The sequence below is a fragment of the Platalea leucorodia genome (genome assembly GCF_965183815.1).
Source record: "Platalea leucorodia genome assembly, chromosome: 6".
Lineage (NCBI taxonomy): Eukaryota > Metazoa > Chordata > Aves > Pelecaniformes > Threskiornithidae > Platalea > Platalea leucorodia.
In genome coordinates, this window is record NC_138828.1 from 80,067,539 (window position 1) to 80,087,658 (window position 20,120).

General features: G+C 48.7%; 2 protein-coding genes across 2 annotated transcripts in view; one reads left to right on the forward strand and one right to left on the reverse strand.

Moving 5' to 3' along the window:
• The first annotated feature begins 116 nt into the window (after window positions 1-116).
• On the forward strand, window positions 117-2,891 carry MRPL35 (mitochondrial ribosomal protein L35). The gene is made up of 4 exons (XM_082315457.1): window positions 117-360; window positions 473-650; window positions 2,153-2,297; window positions 2,522-2,891. The coding sequence occupies exons 1-4, from the start codon at window positions 327-329 to the stop codon at window positions 2,708-2,710; spliced, it is 546 nt and encodes a 181-aa protein (XP_082171583.1). The 5' UTR covers window positions 117-326; the 3' UTR covers window positions 2,711-2,891.
• Window positions 2,892-3,793: 902 nt separating this feature from the next.
• REEP1 (receptor accessory protein 1) overlaps window positions 3,794-20,120 on the reverse strand; it is a 72,628-nt gene continuing 56,301 nt past the window's right edge. The window contains exons 8-10 of the mRNA XM_082316496.1: window positions 19,216-19,251; window positions 10,170-10,309; window positions 3,794-7,683 (exon numbers count right to left, since the gene is read on the reverse strand). Of these exons, the coding sequence (XP_082172622.1) occupies window positions 7,612-7,683; window positions 10,170-10,309; window positions 19,216-19,251 (248 nt within the window). The 3' untranslated portion in view covers window positions 3,794-7,611. The remainder of the gene's footprint in view (window positions 7,684-10,169; window positions 10,310-19,215; window positions 19,252-20,120) is intronic.

A 20,120-nucleotide genomic window follows, 5' to 3' on the forward strand; every position in this document is an offset into this window, starting at 1 on the left:
GGGCGTGGCCGCTGCCAGCGGAGAGTGATGGGCAGCGCGTCCAATCAGAGGGGCCGTATGCAAATGAGGCGGCGCGTCCCTGGCGCGGCGGCGCATGCGCGTGAGGCGGGGAGTGCCGGGGCGGCCCCGGCGGGGCCCAGCGCGGCGGGCGGCGGTTACCGGTCCTGCGGCGGGGCGTGAGCGGGCCCGCACCGCGCTGCCCCTCGTGGCCGGGACGGGGCGGCCCGAAGCTGCCCGGGGCGGTGTCTCGCTAGGCGGGGCGCGGCGCCGCCACGCCCCCGGCGCAGCGTGACCTTCGCCGGCCGCCGTAGCCGGGACGCGGGGAGATGGCGGCGGCGGTGGCGCGCGGGGCCGTGGCGGGTGGGTGGCGGGCGGCCATGTCGGGGCGGGTCGGGGGGCGAGGGGGCCGCCTGTGAAATGGCGGCGCGGGGCGGTGTTTCGGGGCGTCTCCTGAGGGTCTGGCTCTCCGCAGGGATCCTGGGGCGCTGGGCCCCGTGGGCCGCCCGCGGCCCCGGCGTGGGACGCGCCCTCTCCGGCCTCGCCGCCCGCTGCGTCGGGCAGGGGCGGGCGCCAGCAGCGGCCCCGCTGTGGAAACCGCGGCTGCCCCCGGCGGGGCTGCCCGGGGGAGGCCCCCCCTCGGCCCTCGGCAGGTACGGGCGGCGCGGGCCTGGGTGGAGAGAGCTCAGCGGGAGCTCGTGTAAACCGCTTCGTCCGAGGCACTTTTGCTGCTGTTTGCCGTAGCCCGCGCGTCTCCGGTTTAGCCCCGAGTCTCTCGCTTCTGTCAGGCGTCGTGCCTGAAGCAGGAGGTGAAACGGAGCGTGCTTGGCAGACGTAGCTTTGCAGTCCTGTTCGATATCTTTATCGATGATCTGGACGAGGGGATCGAGTGCGCCCTCAGTCAGTTTGCAGATGACACCAAGCTGGGCGGGAGTGTCGATCTGCTGGAGGGCAGGGAGGCCCTGCAGAGGGCCCTGGCCAGGCTGGGGCGATGGCCCGGGGCCAGCTGTGTGAGGGTCAACAGGGCTCAGTGCCGGGTCCTGCCCTTGGGTCGTGACAGCCCGGTGCAATGCTTGGGGGGGGGGGGGTGGCTGGAAAAGGGCCTGGGGGTGTTGGTTGACAGCTGCCTGAACATGAGCCAGCAGTGTGCCCAGGTGGCCAAGAGGGCCCATGGCATCCTGGCTTGTATCAGGAATGGTGTGGCCAGCAGGAGCAGGGAGGTGATGGTGCCCCTGCGCTGGGCACTGGTGAGGCCGCCCCTCGAATGCTGTGCTCAGCGCTGGGCCCCGCACCCCAAGGCGGCCATGGAGGGGCTGGAGCGTGGCCAGAGCAGGGCAGCGAGGCTGGGGCAGGGGCTGGAGCACAAGGCTGGGGAGGAGCGGCTGGGGGAGCTGGGGGGGCTCAGCCTGGAGAAGAGGAGGCTGAGGGGAGCCCTCATCGCTCTCTGCAACGGCCTGAAAGGAGGCTGGAGCCGGGGGGGTCGGTCTCTGCTCCCCAGGAACAAGCGATGGGGCGAGAGGGAACGGCCTCAAGCTGCGCCAGGGCAGGTTTGGGTTGGATATTGGGAAAAACTTCTTCCCCCAAAGGGCTGTCAGGGCCTGGCCCAGGCTGCCCAGGGCAGGGGCTGAGTCCCCATCCCTGGGGGGATTTAAAAGCCAGGGAGACGTGGTGCTTGGGGACATGGTTTAGTGGTGGCCCTGGCAGTGCTGGGTTAACGGTTGGACTTGATGATCTTAAGGGTCTTTTCCAACCTCAACTATGATTCTATGACACAGGCTTTAGCCGTGTTGTTATAATCAGCACTGTTTCTCTTGCTGGTCATTAATGTTCTAAAAGTAATTTCTAAATGCCAGAGCTGAACATTTGCTCTTGAGTGTTTAACCCCTCTTATTAGATGAAAGAGCTGTTGCGTATGGAATAATAACTGTGAGATTAATTTCAGCTGGAGTTCAGCGCTGCAGTTGGTGTTCACGCGTGCACACTCATTAAGCGGTGTGCGGTCACGTCAGACGAGTTCTTGTGAACCTCCTTCAGCCAAGTCACAGCCGCTTCTGATGTCTCTTTATGTGAAAAAGCCAGTGATTACTTTTAGAAAAAAATGTTTCATTCCTGTTCTATTTTTTTCCCTATTTCGGGGGTGTTTTTTTGTTTTTAGCATCACATCTCTACTTCCCAGTATACTTCAACAGCCAGCAAGGACTCTCACTTACTGTAGCTTGCGGAATGGAAAGAGGAAAACTGTGAAAGCTGTCGTCGATAGGTTTCTCCGGCTGCACAATGGCCTTTGGGTTAGGAGAAAGGTAAGACTTTTTTTTTTTTGTAATAAAAATACGTTTACAGTCAGTGGGCTAATTGTTTTCCTTCCGTTAGAGGGCGGCAGCTAGTATGCAAGTTAAAAAAAGCTCCAGAGACTCCCGTCCTTCCTGGAAGTGGTGGATTTGTCCTGCTTTGCTTATCCGTATCGCTGTATATGTGTATTTGCAGCCACCCACTTAAAAGTCTTTTGTGTATTTTCTTCTGACAGGCCGGTTATAAGAAGAAACTGTGGAAGAAGTCGGCTGCCCAGAAGAAGCGTTTGAGAGAGCTGGTGTTGTGCACTAGAACGCAATGTAAACTCCTTGATAAAATGACCACTTCTTTCTGGAAAAGAAGAAATTGGTACGTTGATGATCCCTACCAGAAGTACCACGATCGCACGAATCTTCGTGTGTAGAAATCCTGGTTTCATTTTTGCATCTCTCTAGGAAGGCGTTGGTGGTACATACGATGTGGGCTTAATTTTAGAACATAAATCTGTAATACCTGTTACTTTTCTAAATAAACGTATGCATATCATCCGATCAGAATTATGGGTATCAATGCCCAAAATAAAGGAATATTCAAGTGTCTCTTGAGCTGTAATTTGTATTTATTTTACTTCGCAGAGGTCAAGCTGGTCACCTACGCGTTCTGATGTCTGTTGGGTTCCTGTGATTGTGTGTAACATGGATGAACACAGGCTAAACATCACTAAAAGTGAATAATGCAACATGATCGATCTTGAAATTTTTAAAAGAAACATGTTTAAATAACCCCGGGATGTACTTTGCTGTGTCCATGCTGACTGGTAGCTCCCTGAATGCAGTCTCCTTGGGGAAGGGGGGAAAGCAGAGCGGGGTCCCTTTCAGTGTTGTTGCCTGTCACGGTACTGGATAAGCTGTTGCCATGTCTCCATGCTAGAGAGCATAGAAAAACCAGTGTTTCATGGCTACGGGCAGTTTTTATAACCAATTTAAAAATCTATTAGCCACCACATTTCGTTACAGGACTCACGTTTTGTATCCTGCGTTGGTTTTGGAGTAGTAGAATGTATTCTTTGGCTCCTACGCTACATCCTCAAGCAGTCAATTCCGAGTATTTTCTTGTTTTTATTCTTCCTTTAAGCCTAATTCTACCTTTTGTTCTTTCTTTAAGCCTAATGCACATCTCTGATCACATGTATATATGGAACAAAGCCGAGGATTTATTACAGGGTCCCTTTGGGGTGTACAATGCGACTCGTGTCTGGTTTCGCTAAGGGCTACATCGGAGGTTTTCTCTACAAAGCTGATACTCCAGCAAGCGTACGAAAAGCAGTTGCTCCTAGTAGTAGCTTCAGTAATAACTACCCCGTTATTAAGCAGACAGTGCCTGGTTATCGGCTCCAGAGCCACCTGTATAGCAAGGGATGCTTTGCTGTCCAAGGCCGTAGCGTTTCAATGAATTCACTAGTTACTCAGAGTGTTCAGTAGCTGTATTTTTTTTTTTTTTTTTTCCAGTTCGTAATACAGAAAGAAGTTCTGAAGGACATGCAGCATTTAGTGAATACATCTATATACAGTCAGCCAGAATTGAGATAAAAATAATACAGCGATCAAAGTAATCATTCTGGCCTGCCAGATACATTGAACAGACTAAAGATGTTTTCTTCTTTTTTTTTCTTTCTTTTTTTTTTTTTTTTTAAAGAAAAGATTAAGACTTTATTCAAGATGTGTATCAAGCAGTATAACAAAACCAGCAAAACATCGACCTTTGGAATACTGTTGTAACGGCCGTCCTTGCGAGGCGTTAAGTGTACCATTTCATCACAGACCTTTTCTACCGATCACAGGAAAGAAATCACATGAAGGGCACGATTATGATCCTTAAACAGTTTGTCTAAACGCAAATCCCAACGAAGTGTTCTCTGCTGTTTCAGAGATGGTGCTAGATGCAAAACGGGTACCCGAAACAAACGGCGAAAGAGCAGACTGCGATTAACGAGCGCTGGGTCACGAGTACAAGGGTTTCGTCGCTGCGTGAGAACGCTTCAGAGAGCCGTCAGAGGCAGCAGGTTGTTTACGCGAGGCTAGGGAGCAGCGAATCTCTCCCAGCAGCTTTCTCCCTCTCGTGAGGGATAAATAACCCGATTCGCCTTTCCTTCTGTGCTGGGTTTGCACTTAGGCAATTTAGATCAGCGGGGGATTAACTCCAAGGTGACAGTGATGCACGTGAAGTCTGTCTTGTCTATACTTGATGTCATCCTGATTCAGCAATTGGCGACCGCTGTCACTGCGCTGGCACCGGCCCCTGCGACAAGAAAGGAGGCACGGAGGGCCGCGCTGACCTGCTCGAGCTTATTCTCTTCGTAACCGAGGTGACTTTACGGCACCTGGGTGAGGCAATTCACAGGCCTGTCTCCCAGGGACCACCTGCAGCTGCAGTTTCCTTCCCCTCAGCCTCAATTTTGCTGGCTTACAACAACGGGTGTTTCGCTGCAGCCTTGTGCTGGTTAAAGGCTGCGTTCTCCAGGGCTGGCCCCTTCCCTCCAGCGTTACGCTCCCCAGCCCGTCTCTGCGAAGGCAGGAGGCCATAGAGGCCAGCTGCCTGAAAGGCCCCTAAAACCGGGTTTTTCTTACTTAAGCCAGACTTGTTGCTATTTTAAACCATCGCCTGAAAGATTGTTTGCTTTTAGGAGGAGTAATCTGCCAGCGGTTAGCCGGCTTGCCCCCTGAGAGCCCGAGCTGGGAGGAAGCTGAGACTTGCTGGCCATGGGCACACACTAAGAAGCCACCATCCATCCATCCTCCCTTGGCTCAAGTCCTGCAAACTCCCGTTTGCCAGGAGGGGTCAGCATCAGCGCAGGACGGCGACCGGCTGAACCGGGTTGGTTCCTCGGCAGGAGGCTCAAGAGAAAAACTGCAAGGAAAGACTTCACGGCTGGCGTTTATTCTGCGTGAATGCAAGCGGCCAAAGGGAAAGGACAGACTGTAAACAACCTGTGTGCGGAGGATGAGGGATCAAAAGCAAATGACAGTTCTCTTCTGTATACAGCACACTACAGCACGAAGTGTACGCAGTTAGGCATTCACATTTCTTGTCTATCTATACACAAATATACAGCTCAGTTGATAAATTAATACATTTTTGCCAGAGATACGAAAAGGTTTATTTTTCTCATTTATACAGTGAATGTTTTGAGAGATATAAGGCAACTCCCTTGTCAACAATTTCACCTCAGCACTTAAGAAATGCTAAACAGTCAAGTGTACAGTAAAACAGCAGATTAGACGCACATTTAATAATTTTAGTGAGAATCCATGTTAATACAGCGTGTCTGAGAACAGAAGTCGTCAGATGTTATGTAGCTCTATGTTGTTGGGTTTTTTTGGCATAATTGAGTGCAAACTTGTCAGCTTCTTTTTTATCTTATGGCAGCCCATTGCATAGCAGGGAAACATAGTTTGCTTGCAACAGGGTTTTATTTTCTGCTAACACTGCAGGCAGTTTTTCTATTTCTTTTTAATGTTTGCCAAAAGAAATCAAATAAACTCCAAAGCTGCTTAAAAATAAAACGCACAAGCTTAGCTCCTCAAAGCTTTTGCTGAGTATCTTCCAAGGACTGACTCTTCTGTAACTGCTATTTAGACAGGTTTGTTGTTTGTTTTTTCCGTTTACTTTCTGAAGGCTTTTTCCTTCTTACCCATTGCAAAATATGATTGAATTAGCACACGTAAAGGAAATAAAATTGTCGGGTAATGAGGCCGAATATTGTGGCAGACACAGGAAATACCTGCTTGCTTTTTCCACTCCCCAGCCAGGTCAGATCAACATTTGTGCGTGCGCATCATTTACTTCTCTCTTCCCCACGTATGTAGGAAGCTCGGGGGGAAACCTCAGGATCCGTCAGACAGGGAGAGCTGGGAGATCGATGCACACCCGGCAGAGAAAAGGTTTCCAAGGCCACTTCAGATTTATCTCTGAGCCTGATTGATAGACTCCAGCCGGCTATTGGCATCCTGGCCTGCTGCACCTGAACTAAATTAACAGTACTGTTCATCATCAAGCCTGTGTACTGATCCATTAGTGATGGGACGTTCTACGTAATGCTAAATGTTGTTCTAGTCTATGTGACAGGTCCAAGAGCAAACACAAAGGGCCACGTAATTAACTGATGCGTGAATCTCACATGCTCAACACTTACAAGAGACACCAACTTGAAGCACAAATACACAAACCCTACCACGTCTTCCTCTTCTTTTATATTTCTCATTTATATATGGATACAAATACACCCCTCCATCTGGTTCTTGTGGTTCTAACCAAACTCCATGCTACAGGCGAAACTCCAGGCTTCAAAAAGCAGCTCAGACCCAGCGCCCCGCTCTGCTCGTGCCAGTAAAAGAGCAGCACCTCACCAGGAAAGCAGAGCGCTGGGACCGACGCTGCTGCAGGCAGGGCAGAAAGGTGAATTTTCACCCTGGAAGTGCATCACTAACGTGATTCTAACTTCCGTCGCTGCAGCTAGTACAAGCCTGGTTTGCTCGTGCTTTAAAACTGGCAGTAGAACATTGGCTGCGAGCGGCACGATCTAGTTCTTCTAGCCACCATCGTTTTCCACACAATACTCTCCTGGCTCAGGCTGATCAAAATTAAGACTCCCCCTTCATTACATCGTTGAAACCATTTGTTTTCTCTTGCACGTCTCTTCCTCGTCCTCTGTAAGTGGTTCTGTCTTTATGGGTTTTAGCACAATGGTTTTCTCAGAATACAGGTGATTTACTTGCAGAAAGAGAAACAGAGTTGCAGCTCAGCTATCGCTAATGAATCTTGGACATGTTGTGCCGTCCAAGTACTTTGACATTTGTTACATCATTCACAGCCTTGAGGAGGAAGGGAGGAAAGAGAAATCCATGGCTTCTGCAAGTCCACTTCATTAGTGATAAAGCCATAAATAAATACACTGTCAATGTATCATCATGAGTAACTGATTATTTTTGTTTCCGCTGTGCATTCACAGAGCTAGAGCGATGCAGACACAAATGACAATTGTAAATGTCCAGCCTTATAGGATTAGCGTGAGCGGGCATACACGCTGCAAACGAAACAAGGACTCTTAACCTGCAGGTGTCTGCCAGACCGTCCTACCCACGTCACGGACAAACGCGAGAAGCGTGTAACAGAAGGATACAGAGAGAGGAGAGAGAAAGGCCATGTCTACAATGCTGTACATCAAAGCACATCCATCCCACTGCTGTTTCCTACATTATTAACGAGTAGCTCTTTAAGGCAGAAGAGAGACATTCTGTGGATCTTGGTGCTATTGGCTCATTGCACTCACATTGTTTCAGTGGCAGAGGACGAGGTACTTTTCTTCCTGAAGCGAGGTCTAAGGGTCCTAGGCGGTGCCTGCAGAAAAGCAAGAGAAAACTTCAGTAGCATAATAGGAAATGTTTTTTCTTTTCTTAAAACTCACCCACCTCTGTGACAATGATCCCGTTCCAGGCATGAAGTAATGAAGAAGCAGATCTTGGCCCTGAAGATCATTAATGAATGACCAGCTGAAGACTCACCCCTTTAAGAAACCCCTTGTAGTCCTCTACCCAGGTTACACCAACACCTTCCCCTCTGGCGCTTGGTTAGAGGCGTGGCTGAAGATTGCTAATAACATCACAGTCGAAGGAGCCGGGACAAACTGGTACCATTTACAGCAGCTCTCGGATCAAGAGAGCAAACTGGTGGCAGAAAGCCAGCTCTGGTGTCTCCCAGCCCACCCCGCACTGTCCAACCCAGCCACGGCCCCGCTGAGGGTACATCTCACTGCAAAGCTGAAGGGGTCCCCAAGCTGAAACACACTGGGCCTGTTAATTCTCACAAGGCAGAAGAGCTCTTTTAAAAGCTCAGCCCCTTGCTTTGGAGACAGGCCAGACATAATCCATTGAAATTATTTTAGAAGCCAACTATTGCAATTCTGCCTTGCAGTCAGCTGATGCAGAGAGCTTTAAAAAGGAGCCCTGAATGCCCAGGAGGAGCCAGACCAACTCCATGAAATTGGTTTACTGTGAGTAACCCCGTTCTCCAGACTGAGACAGAAATTAGTTAAGACTAGCAAGCAAACAAACAAAAAACCCCAAACCTCATCTGCAGTGCATACTTCTCTCAGAAGAGCTTTGGCATAGCATTGTGTCTTGCGAGCTTCACAAAAAGAAATGGTTACCAGATGATGTGGAAGAGCACAAATTCTCAGTGTGGAGGCCTGTCATAGCATCATGTAACACTGCAAGCTCTTCTACTCCATTTACATAAATAGCCAAAGCTATATTTTCTTTAACAGCATCAACCTATTTGCCTGTAAGACTACAACAGGGTCTTACCATTCATGAGTGAGTACTTTGTCATTTCTATTTTATAGGACTTTCCAACCCAAGATCATGCTGTGTTTCCACATTCCTGTGATGCAGCAAGGTATAAATATTCATACAGATAAGGAACTGCAGTGCAGCAAGGTTTTGTTTAGACTCCATCTAAATCTCCGTCTCTTCCAGCTTGCCCATAAACCAAGGTAGTTCTTTGCAGAGATGGGATTAATCCAACACCCCACCCCCTCTTCCAAGCCTGAAATTTTACCCCAAGTCCCCACTGTGAATCCCCAAAAGCACGACAGAGCTGGACGGGATGGCTGCATCCAGAAAGGCACAGCTGGAGGGGAAAAGCTGAGGAAGAAAGCTACTGTGTACAACAGGCAGGGATCCCACGGCACCCCAGACTCCATACCTGCTGGCTCAGTCGCTATCTGTAGACCGAGGAGCCTGGGGACACAGCCTGACAACTACAGCGGTATCTCCTGCAGCTTGGGAGAAGGCTGCAATTTGGGAAGCCAGATGGCTCTTAAAGCAAAGCAGCCGTTAACTGCACAGTAAAGACTCTTTAAATCAGGAAGGAATAGCTCTGCCTCCTCTGGGACGCCACTTGACAGCTTTGAGAGCAGCTATGGAGGCTTCACCTTTCCATGGTAACAACAGAGCAGCCGAGCTTTTGGTGAGATCCTCCCGGAGGTCGGATGACCCACCACAAGGTCACACCACTGCTTACCAAACCACACTGCTCCAGCTCCCTCACACTGGGCCAAGTGGAGGGTGGAGCAAACCCAGCTCCCCCACGGCGGAGATCTCCCGGCTCGGATCTGAGAGCTGCTGGCTGTGGCTCCATCCCCCCTGCCCAGATCTGGAAGGAGTCTTTGCCTACAGCATCCCCCATGGAGGTTTTATTTCCTCCACCACAAAATGTTGCTAAAACTGCTTTTGGCAAACCACAGTGTGAGATCTGCGTCTCCTTTAGTTCTTTGGTTTCCATGAAGCAACTTAAAGCATACTTGTTAATACAGTGCCCTATTCAAAAACCTACTGAAGTCCTGAAGGAAGAACTGCCACTGGTTTCGGTAGGCTTTGGCTAGGTGCAAACTCACCCGAGAGGGACTGGGCTCTGAACTGAGGGCTCTGGCTGTGGGTGCTGGCTGTTCTCACCCTAACTATCCTGCTTTGTGGGTGAGAATATATTTTCCTCTACAGACAGGAAAATCAACTAGCAGTTGATATCCAAATCCTCTCACCCAAATACCTCCACATTAGCACACGGTTTAGAGCTAGAGACAAGTTTTGCAATTCAGATCCAACTCTGAAGCCCCGTATAACTATTATCTCCACAGGCACTAATTCGGACTTCTTTCAGGAAACTCACACATGCAGAAAAGTGAGCAAACCCATAGCGAGACCCACCCTTGAAAGACCAGGAATGTATTGTTTGGACTCAGTGTTTTTACACCAAAGAGAGATGTTCATTCAGTTGAAGATTCAAGGAATGTCACAGAAGGAGGAGCCTTGACAATATGGAAGTACCTCAAGGGGTTGATCCTTCTTTTTGGGCCTTTTGTTCATGGATGCACAATCCAATGAATCGTTCTCTTCATCATCTGAGAACACAGAGTCTTTTGTTTCACAGTTTGCCTCAGGTGGCTTTTCATACTTATTGTCCACACCTATTTAACACGGCCATTTACAGTCTAAACGTGAAGACAAAGGATGAGGAAATCAGTGATGGTTTGATTCACACTCTGCCAAATGCCACATCACTGCAAAGCCATGCATCTTCCAGGGATTAACAGAGGGAAGGTTCACACATCACACTCTAGTAATAGCAGCTGTGGGGTTAGAAACCAAAAGGCTCTTGTTTATGAAGCCATTATAAGCTCTATTTGGATTATTTTACATAGAATTGAGACTAAATTCACAGCCTCTGATGTTCTGGAGGTTGACTCTAGAAAGAGATTTTTTTTGTTTGGTTCAGGGATAAATAAAATAGCTGATTTCTCGTATTGCTGATTCCATCCATAGTTCCTGCAGCTACTGCTTACAGAAGGAGTGTCCTCTAGAAGACACTTGTTGCTCTTTACAACTGCCTGAAAGGAGGTTGTAGCGAGGTGGGTGTCGGTCTCTTCTCCCTAGTAACAAGTGACAGGACAAGAGGAAACGGCCTTAAGCTGCGCCAGGGAAAGTTTAGGTTGGATATTAGGAAAACCTTCTTCACCAAAAGGGCAGTCAGGCCCTGGCACAGGCTGCCCAGGGCAGGGGTTGAGTCCGCATCCCTGGAGGTATTTAAAAGCCGGGGAGACGTGGTGCTCGAGGACATGGTTTAGTGGTGGACTTGGCAGTGCTAGGTTAACGGTTGGACTTGATGATCTTAAGGGTCTTTTCCAACCTTAACGATTCTATGATTCTAAGACACCAAATGAGTGCTGAAGCCCTCTGGACAGCACGGAGAGAGCTGCCTGGGATGCAGAAATATGAAGCGCGGCAGCACTAACTCGCTTGAAGCTGAGAGAGCTTAAGCCAAGCACCCAGTCTGAGATGCACTGAAGTTAACCGAAAGCTTCAACAGGCATTGAATGGACCCTCGGCAAGTGGGTGCGTTGTTGCAAGACCAGAGCGGGGAAAAGTCTCTCTTCTGTCACCCTGGAGTAAATCCTATGGAGCATTAACTCCACCGATGGTTATGGCCTCATGACTACAGACCATTAACGCCTGCTTGGTGGTTCTTAACCTTGTAACTTATGGCAAGATCTTTGTGGGACTGGTCTTGTTGCACAACACAATCCATTTGCTGCCTTAAATCCAGACAGCGAAGTGAGATGGTATTTTTAATGGCCAGTCTGAAGCAAGAGGTACAGCAAAGGACATCCAGGGTGACCAAGCTTTCTGCCTCTCCACAGTTTCTTATCAGCAGGGCTGGAGCTTTCTTTGTTTGACTGATAGTTCGGCTTTTTTCATTCTGAAACATGTCAGGAGTGGAAGCGTTCACTGTTTAGATAGCATTAACCACAATTACTGGCCCTATACTTAAACTGTTGTATAAACATACAAAGAAATAATGCTCTGTGCTTCTTGTCTCAGCCTGACTGTAAGACTCTGCTGGACCAAAGACTAAAACCAATGAGGATTCTTAAACGTCTAATACTTATTAATCCATTTAGATCCTTAAAGCACGAAAGAACTGAATTCTCCAACAGCTCTTTCAGGTGGGGGGAAGCGATTTGGCTACAGCAGCAGTGCAAGTCCCGAGCAGGCCACTGGGGCTCTCTCCAGTGCCAAATTCAAGTCAGCAGCAAAAGGCGCTCAGCCCCCGCGTTCAGCCTACAGGATGCAACTGCTGCTCGAGAGAGCGGTGCACGCTGTCCTCTGGGCACTGACCCCGTGTTTCTACCCCTTTATCACCGTTTGCATGGGCAGGCTGGAAGACACCATCGCGGGTTTCCAGGAAGAGCTGGAAGTTGACTTTTTCCCGGCTGTACTGAAAATGCTGATGGGCACGTTGCAGAGAGGCACAGGATAATGCTGAATTGTTTTTTTTCTATATGTGACTGCGGTGTTAAGGCTACACTGTGGTGAGAATTAAATGTTCTCTAGACCACATGGAAAATCAGTCCAGGAACATTTTATTTTAATTACTATTTTATCCTTCCACTTGAGAAGCAAGATATTCTGGAGGAGCCTAGCTTACGTCATCTTTGATGTGGGAGTTGGTCCTTGCGCCTCTCTCAGCCAATGAAAAATGGAGTCAAGTTTGGTTTTAATGCTGTTTGTTCAGAGCTTGAGCAAAGCCAGAACCGAACATGCCCACATCTGCAGCCTGGAGGCTAAGTACTGTCCCCAAGACCAATCCATATGACTGCTCCCAGCTGCCCTCTTCCCCAGAGGTCCCTCAGACGTGGACTGCAGGCTGGCCCAACCAGCCACGTGCTGCTGCGAGGAGACAACGGCTTTGCCCGGGAAAAAGAGGACTTCAAAAGAAACAGGACGGAGGGACGTTGGGCAACCAGAATCAGAGCATTCAGTGACCAGACTGTGGAGACGCTGGCTGCTGAAGCTGCGAGCATACAGGATTAGGCAGATGTGCCCTGCTCCCTTCCTCCTACAGCCAACTGCTCCACTGCAAAAGGAGACAGAAGGAACTGTCAGCCCTGATAACACTCCCGAGAATCCCATGCTTTTCTAGCGTATGTTGCTTTCTCCGATATTATTCTCTCTTGAATTGGGTGCTCGGCAAAAAGGATATCCAGGCAGCTCTGCCACCTGCATCGCCTGTCCCCGTGACAGGCACAGCAGAGGCACAGCCCCTGCAGGCTCCTCCATTCTCCCCATCAGCCTGAGCATCACATCCATGTCCTGGAGCTGCTTCAATGAAGATCAAGAGGAGAGCTCAGCCTCCAAGCTGGCACACACTGCTTTGACCCCCGCAGCAGAGAGGTCTGTAAAGTCCACTGGAGATTGGGCTGAGGCCCTCTTCTCCCCTGCTCCATCTCATTGTGAATAAAAACCAGCCAAATGAGAACCAGTTTTGCTTCAGCCTCACTGAACTGGAAAAGGCAAGAACTGGGTCTATCCCAGGCCTTTCCACTACATTCCTGACCATTGAGAGCAGATCTTGAATACACAGGGCCCTTTTCTTAAGACCTGGAGCGAGAAGGGAGGATTCCGTGCCCATCCTGCCTTGGGAAGGACATCTGTATTGTGGGCAATCCCAACCTCGTACTGAGCTGGGGTGCCAGACTTTGTGCCATGTTTGTGGAAGCATAGCGCTCTTGTGGGACTGGAGGCAATTCAACTCATCGCCAAAGGGTTGCTGCTGTGCGAGTGCCAACTCTGAAGTTGGGGTTTTTTTGTGAATAGAGTGATGACAGGATAAAAACCTCGTTTTCCCACATCAAGAGAGGGAGTCCTCTGCAGGAGAAAATGTAAAGCAGGGGATTAACCAGAAAAATAAGCACACATGTGAGGAATTAGTGGGAAAGGAGATGGAGGCTTAAAGTGAATGGATGGGTTCTGGGACACCAAGGTTTGTTTCTGGAGAAGGTGAAGACTGAGGAGCAAAACATGTTGTCCGGGCTGGCACAGGCTTCTCGAGGACAGTACTTGGCCTCGGGTGACCTCCTCCTGTGTGTTTCTAAGAGCCGTTTTTATGATCTGAGGCTGTGGGGCCTCAGGCCGCTATCAGATGTCCCCAAAGTGGCAGAGCCAGCAGCGCGCACTGCTCCAGGGGAGCAGCTGACAGCCCCAGGGGCTGTGTCACAGCCAGTAGGTGGCTGTGTGAAAGCGTGGACCATACCCCAGACGTCTCCCCTGGCTCTCTCGTCTTTGGGAGACTCTCACTCCCCATCTCAGAGCGAGCTGTGTTTCGGGTGTCCCCACCTCTTATATTTGTGGCTCCGCACCTTTGCGTGGAGGGGCAGAATCGCTGCAGAAATGGGGAATGGGCTGGTGTGCCAGGGCTAAAGTTGCTGCTGCCTCTTGCCAACATCTTTTCGGTATCCAGACCAGATTACACTCCTCGCTTCACTAAGGCGAGACAGAATCTGACTGTAAACAGCCTAAGGAAAGGGACCCCTTAATTCCAGTTCCTATCATCCTATCCTAATTCCTTCAAAGGGAACCGATACAACCAATGCGTTGTGTGGGAAGCCCTGGGCATATTCCAAGTTAAAGTAGACAGGGTTGGGATCTAAGCTATTAAATACACCACAGGGAACAACCCAGCAGGGACAAGGGAACGTAGGGCCAGATCGTTGTCATCTTTAATCTCTGTGATTCTACATGGGCCAAAAAATCTCACTTGCAAAACTCTCTACAGCTACAAATGGGATTCAGTAGCAGGCTGTTTTTTCAGCAATTGCTTTGATTCAGGCTCTGATCTATGCTGCTGTTTAAATCCAGAGTAACTCCTATGGATTTTCATGAGTACAACAGAGGTCAGGGCCTGCCTGGCCCACTCTAATTACAGAGGAGCAAAGGACTTTGGTCTAGATCCTCTGAAAAATGTGGACACTTAAATCCAGTTACAGTGGGCATCAGGCACCTCAATACCTTTGAGAGAAGCTGGACCCCCCTTATTTTCCCAGGCAATGCTTTTTTCTCCCGTCACTGTAATTCTTCGGGAGCAATGGGGAAAACCACAGTCACAGACTACACAAACCAGGAGCAAGGTATTGTATTATTGTAATGGAAGACAAAGTCGCTCCAGAGCTAAGCCTTTCCAGGGGATAATTCATATAAGGAGGTCTGCACACCACTTAATAAGAGCAAGAGAGCAGATATTTATTATACGATGGCGATCAGCTTCTTTTCCCTGCAACAAAGATAAATTTGCCATCATTTCCAAAAGACATTGACCCAAGTCATGTAGTTCCCCAACAGTTTTCATTGCCAAACCAAGAAGTTAGGAGCAGCCAACTCCACCAGCACACACTGCCCAGGAGCCACAAAACAGAGGCAGACATCTTTTCCAAAGCTGAAGTCAAGTGCAACCAAAGCAAACAAGTCGAATCACATCAACAAAGTCATCCGTTAATGAAAACACATCCCACAAATGATTAAGTTGGTAAGTGCGAGTCTATTCCAAACACCTCAGAAGAAAACTCATGCAATCTGTAACACTTACATCAGAGTCCCATAATATTTACATAGAGAAAAGGAAAGAATAAACTGTTAGGGGAAAACATTCGGGTGTAGAGGAGGAAGGAACATTGTTTCAGAGCACAGACATCTTCATTTTCGCTTTCATAATATCTGTGGTTCAACTGGAGTTTATTAAACAACAATGAATGTTTTCATTTTCTGTTGCTAAAATGCAAATGTACTTAAAGAATCTGCTGATTTTCTATGAAAATGTTTCCTTCCCTGAAATAACCAAAATAACTATGGAAGTATCTTTAAATACCCAGAGAAACTCCCAAATTGCCATTCAGAGGTAGTGTTGCAAAGCGATGCAGATCATCCCTGTCAAATATTGATTCAACATTTAATAAAGGGAAGTTTTAAGGAACAAAACGCCTAGAGCAATGGAAAGGTGTCATTTGTTCTTTAAGCTCAATGACAGAAAGATTAAAAAAAAATCTCTAAATCCCCAGCACAAGAGCTGGAAGCAAAACTGGCTAAGAACAAAAATGAAACCACTTATACCATTTAACTGAATTGGTTCAGAGATATATGAACAGCCCCCGTGATGCAAAGTCAATTCGTTTTTTAAGAGTACTTTCCACTGTAATAATCTCATGTACAATTTGTAGCATACCGCAAAGAAGGGGTTGGATACATCTAATATACCAATAAGGTGATTTGGTTAAAACACAATTAAGTGAATACCCCATTAAGGTCCTCGCTGAGCTGTACTGCTGATTGTGTGTCATCTGTCACCTTGTCTTCAGAGTGACAACCATGTGTAGGAAGAGATCCAACATTATTTTATTGGAAAAACTCCCGGAGCTGGCTTTATACTGCAACACCTTGTGGATGGCTGACTGAACGCGTTGGCTCGGCTGACTGTCAGTCAGTCCCGAGCTGTAGTTTTTAAGGCGTACGTTACTGTATCGGTCGCCACTATGGAGCACAGCCCTGCACTGCACACTCAAAAACCAGCCCCATTCATCACTAATCTCCTTGCACATTTCTTACATTGCCTAAGGCTCCTGATCAGCATTTTAGTATTAAACGCCCCTTCAAATACATGCAGCCGCAACAGTTCTCCTGGTACACCGCTGATTCTTCAGTATCTGCTAGATATATTTATTCTCTGCAAGGATTAAAGTTGTTCCTCTGTCTCAACCATGCCACAGCACCTAAGAGATGTTAGTTGAGAGAACACCACCAAACATAATATTTGTTACTTCTTAAATGCCAGTTCCAAGCAAGCTTGTTTAACACATTTATGCATTTACCAGGCACTGCCAAAAGACAAACAGATATCCCTGGAGATTTTCACTCCGTCCTTCCCAAAGGGGAAAAAGAGCTCTTACGCAATTGTACCCTTGTTCTTTAACGCTGCAGCCTGACTTTCCACGGGTCGTGAATATAGAAGCGATAAATCACAAACTTGTGTAAAGACCTGGAAGGAGTTTTGCCAGCAAAGGGCTGCCACTGAACAAGAGCAAGAAGAGCTGACACAGAAGCTGTCAAGAAGACACGCTGCAGTATATACAGTGGAACATGCTCCTATTCAGTGAAGCTGCCCAGAGCAAAGGAGGATGAATGTCCTGAGTTGTGTCAAGGCTTTGTCATGGGCAGACCGTGAGGCCAGCTGGAGTGAGGCAACTGGGCCAGGGAAGAGCTCTTCTGTGAAGCAAACAGCTTCAGCGGCCGGAGCCCCCCACCGCTGACAGTGACGGTTCTGCTCCGGTGCAGGGGGAGCTGACGCTGCACTCAGCCTGGTCTTCAGTCTGCATAAATGCACGCTCCCACGGCACCTGCGGGCATGCGTGAAGCCACCATGTTTTGGCCCAAACTACTTTTTATCTTGTCCGGTGCTTCTCTCGGGATATCACCTAGGGAGCAGGCTGGGCAGACTTTTGCTCCCACCAGCCTGTGCTCTCCTAAAAGCTGTGGGGGTTTCTATGAGTCAGCCAGCGAGAGAAAAAATTGAGTTTCACCTGCAAGAGCATTAAGGCAAGTGCTCCTGCCAAAAAGGCTGCATCATGGCTCTAAACCAGCCCTTAATGCTCCTGTTTGAGGTAAGGCTTGACTATCTGCCCATGTAGATTATAAACTCCTTGGAGATGAGTACTGTTAATGATTGTACTCTGAAACTGGCTACACAAAAGTTTGCACCAAGGAAAGACGAGTGCCAACGGTTTAGGACGACGTAGTCCTAGCTAAACAAACTTAGCTTCTTTCTTCTCCCTGCTTTTTGTGGTGTTGAGAAAATGTGTTCACATTACGTAGTCAGCTCTCTAAGCTACCAAAGCTGCCCTTACAAAGGAGCATTTTAAACGGCAGGCCGTTGTCTGAGAGCGCATTAATGCATCTATTGCCTTGGAGACAGAGAAAGGGCAGCCTGTGGAGACAGAATGAACCCTCCCTGAGATAGAGCCTCAGCATATCCCTATTGACACGGTCTAAGGGACTGGATTATGCCAGGGGGGAAAAACAGTGAGACAAGCCAATCTGAAAGACAGGGCACGCAATTTAAAGCAGATCAACATGACTTTGGGCCCAATTTGTAAACATATTGGACTGATTACTGCTTTAGCATCATTAAATGACTTTCCCGAGATTAACTCACGAGTATTAAGCACTTAAGAATTCAGTGATTCTTTTTATAAATAACTCTTTGAAGTCAAATCCATAAAATCGGTTTAGGCTAAAATTAGAAGGGTGCTAATAAAATGCACTGTGAATACAAGCGTTTCATGATTGCTTAAACAGGTACCACCTTAAACAGCCTTCATTCTCCTGCACAGTGGCACCCTCACCCCAAACGTGCTAGTGCAAAGGACAACAGGGAGGGTGACAAACCAAATATGAGGGTTGGTTTGCCACCTACGCAGTGTGCGAGGAGACAGTGCCAGGCTGGGATCACCAGCCTCCAAACACTGATGCTGCACAGGGCTGCACGGCACATGGGGCTCAAGGCAGTGGGAAGGCGCAGCCTGGTACTCTGGAGGTGACATGAGCCAGCAGCGATGGCTGCAGCACGGTGGCAGCACTGCAATCCTTCAGTCCCGCTGCTGCCATCCCCAGGATGATTACAGTGTGCAAAATAAACAAAAAGCACATGAGACGAGAAGTAAAGGAGTTACAAAGGTCTTTTGCTTCCACCAACATGAGACGCTGCCAGTCTGGATTTCTTCTTTCTCCCTAGACAAGCTGCTTGGCAGCCCCATCCTCCGGCATGCCCAAATCAGAGGCCTCCCTCTCCTTTCATCTGCCACTGGGACAAAATGCACAAGTGACAGGGCTCGGCTCTTAGCAACCAAGTTAACTGGGCCAGCATTGAAAAGAGCACCGGCAGCTAAACCGGTCACTACGCTCCTAAGTTTGTAAACACGAGCAGCACTGGGGACAGTGGGACATTTTTCAAAAATGGCTCTAGCACAGACTGAAGGCGGGAGAGTCTGTTCAACCCTATTTCATTGTATCGGGGTCTGCTACTGGGCTTTGTTATTTACCCTGCTCTTCCCAAACACAAGTGTCCTTGCCACCAACAGAGAAACACGTGCCAATCCTTAGGGAACACAGCAAAACAGGGACTGAGGAAGGTTTGCTCTTGCTGGTTTCCCTGTGGTTTTACACTAGCGCTGGGGGATGCGGGGCAGGAGTTACACCAGTGCAGCAAGAACAGTGGTACATCCTCTAGAACAGAAAGGACTGAGGTTTTTCTCCAGAGAAACACTCCCCAGCCTTGGGTAACACAGGTCAGTACGGTGAGAAGCACGGCAATACTTGCCATCAGGACACACACGGCTCACAAACTCACTCGCAGCCTGGCCTTCCCTTGGTTTGTTCCCCTGGTGTTAGGAAACCCAGTGAATAGGAGCGGCAGGAGCAAGCCAGGCTGGGGAACGCAGCCATGCCCGAAAGGGATGCGTGGGTATCGGGGCGCAGGAAATCCAGCACTCACCTCTGAGGAGTCGGCATACCGAGCAACACGTGCACACTGAAAGAGGAGCTGAGCGTTAGGAACTCATCAGGCTAAGCTATCTCTCAGAAAGCACTCGGTGTCATCCTGAGGTGGACTTGACGGCCCCCATGTGCATTAAGAGATCGTCTCTATTCAGCAGCAGGGAGCACAGACTCAGGAACCTGCCTCCCCCCAGGCTATGTGCCTAATGGGTGTTAAGGCTGGGATTACGTACAGCTCCCTGGCTCTGTTCTCAGATCACTAAACAGAAATAACTCCTGACTAGAGGGGCCTGGGAGCCTGGATAAGCGATGAGTAACACAGTGCAAAAGGCTGGATGATAATGAACACCGGGTGCAATACTGGGACTTGTAGCGCTACATGCCTGGACTTTTTTCAGTAGATTTAGACTGCTACAAGCACTGGTGCAGCCATTCACACAGCTTCTGAAGGAAAACTATCCACAGATCCCTGAGCTTCCTAAATCAGCGACGTGCTGAGGAGTCCTGCAGGAATTATGTTTTGGTGGAATTGCCATAAGAATGAAAGCAACCAAGGGAATTGCATTGCGCCCTTCGTGCAAATGAAAGTGATTCACAGCTGTTCATAAAAGCGTGACCTTTACAGCCTCATCTTGTGGATAGCTTGTGTTCCAGCGAAAAGCCTAGAAATAATTTCCAGTTTGAGCCTTCCAATTTAATCCTCACAGTGGCATCAATGACTCCAGATAAAAAAAGCTTTTGGAGAAAAAAAAGGTTTGAGCTCTGCATGATTTCTTTGGTCATGATTATCCTGCACTGTAGACACTGAAAGTTCTCCCATAGTTTCACAGTCATTTTAAACCAGCATAAACCAGTGCTGCTGCTGAAAGCAGAGGTCCCATTGCCCCTCACGCTCTGGCCTCC

What these genes read in the sequence shown, in the direction of transcription:
- MRPL35 (XM_082315457.1), top strand. Translation starts at nt 327, where the DNA reads ATGGCGGCGGCGGTGGCGCGCGGGGCCGTGGCGG. An exon ending in GGCGCGCGGGGCCGTGGCGG is followed by an intron (nt 361 to 472) that starts GTGGGTGGCGGG and finishes GGCTCTCCGCAG; the next exon opens with GGATCCTGGGGCGCTGGGCC. An exon ending in CCCCCCTCGGCCCTCGGCAG is followed by an intron (nt 651 to 2,152) that starts GTACGGGCGGCG and finishes TTTTGTTTTTAG; the next exon opens with CATCACATCTCTACTTCCCA.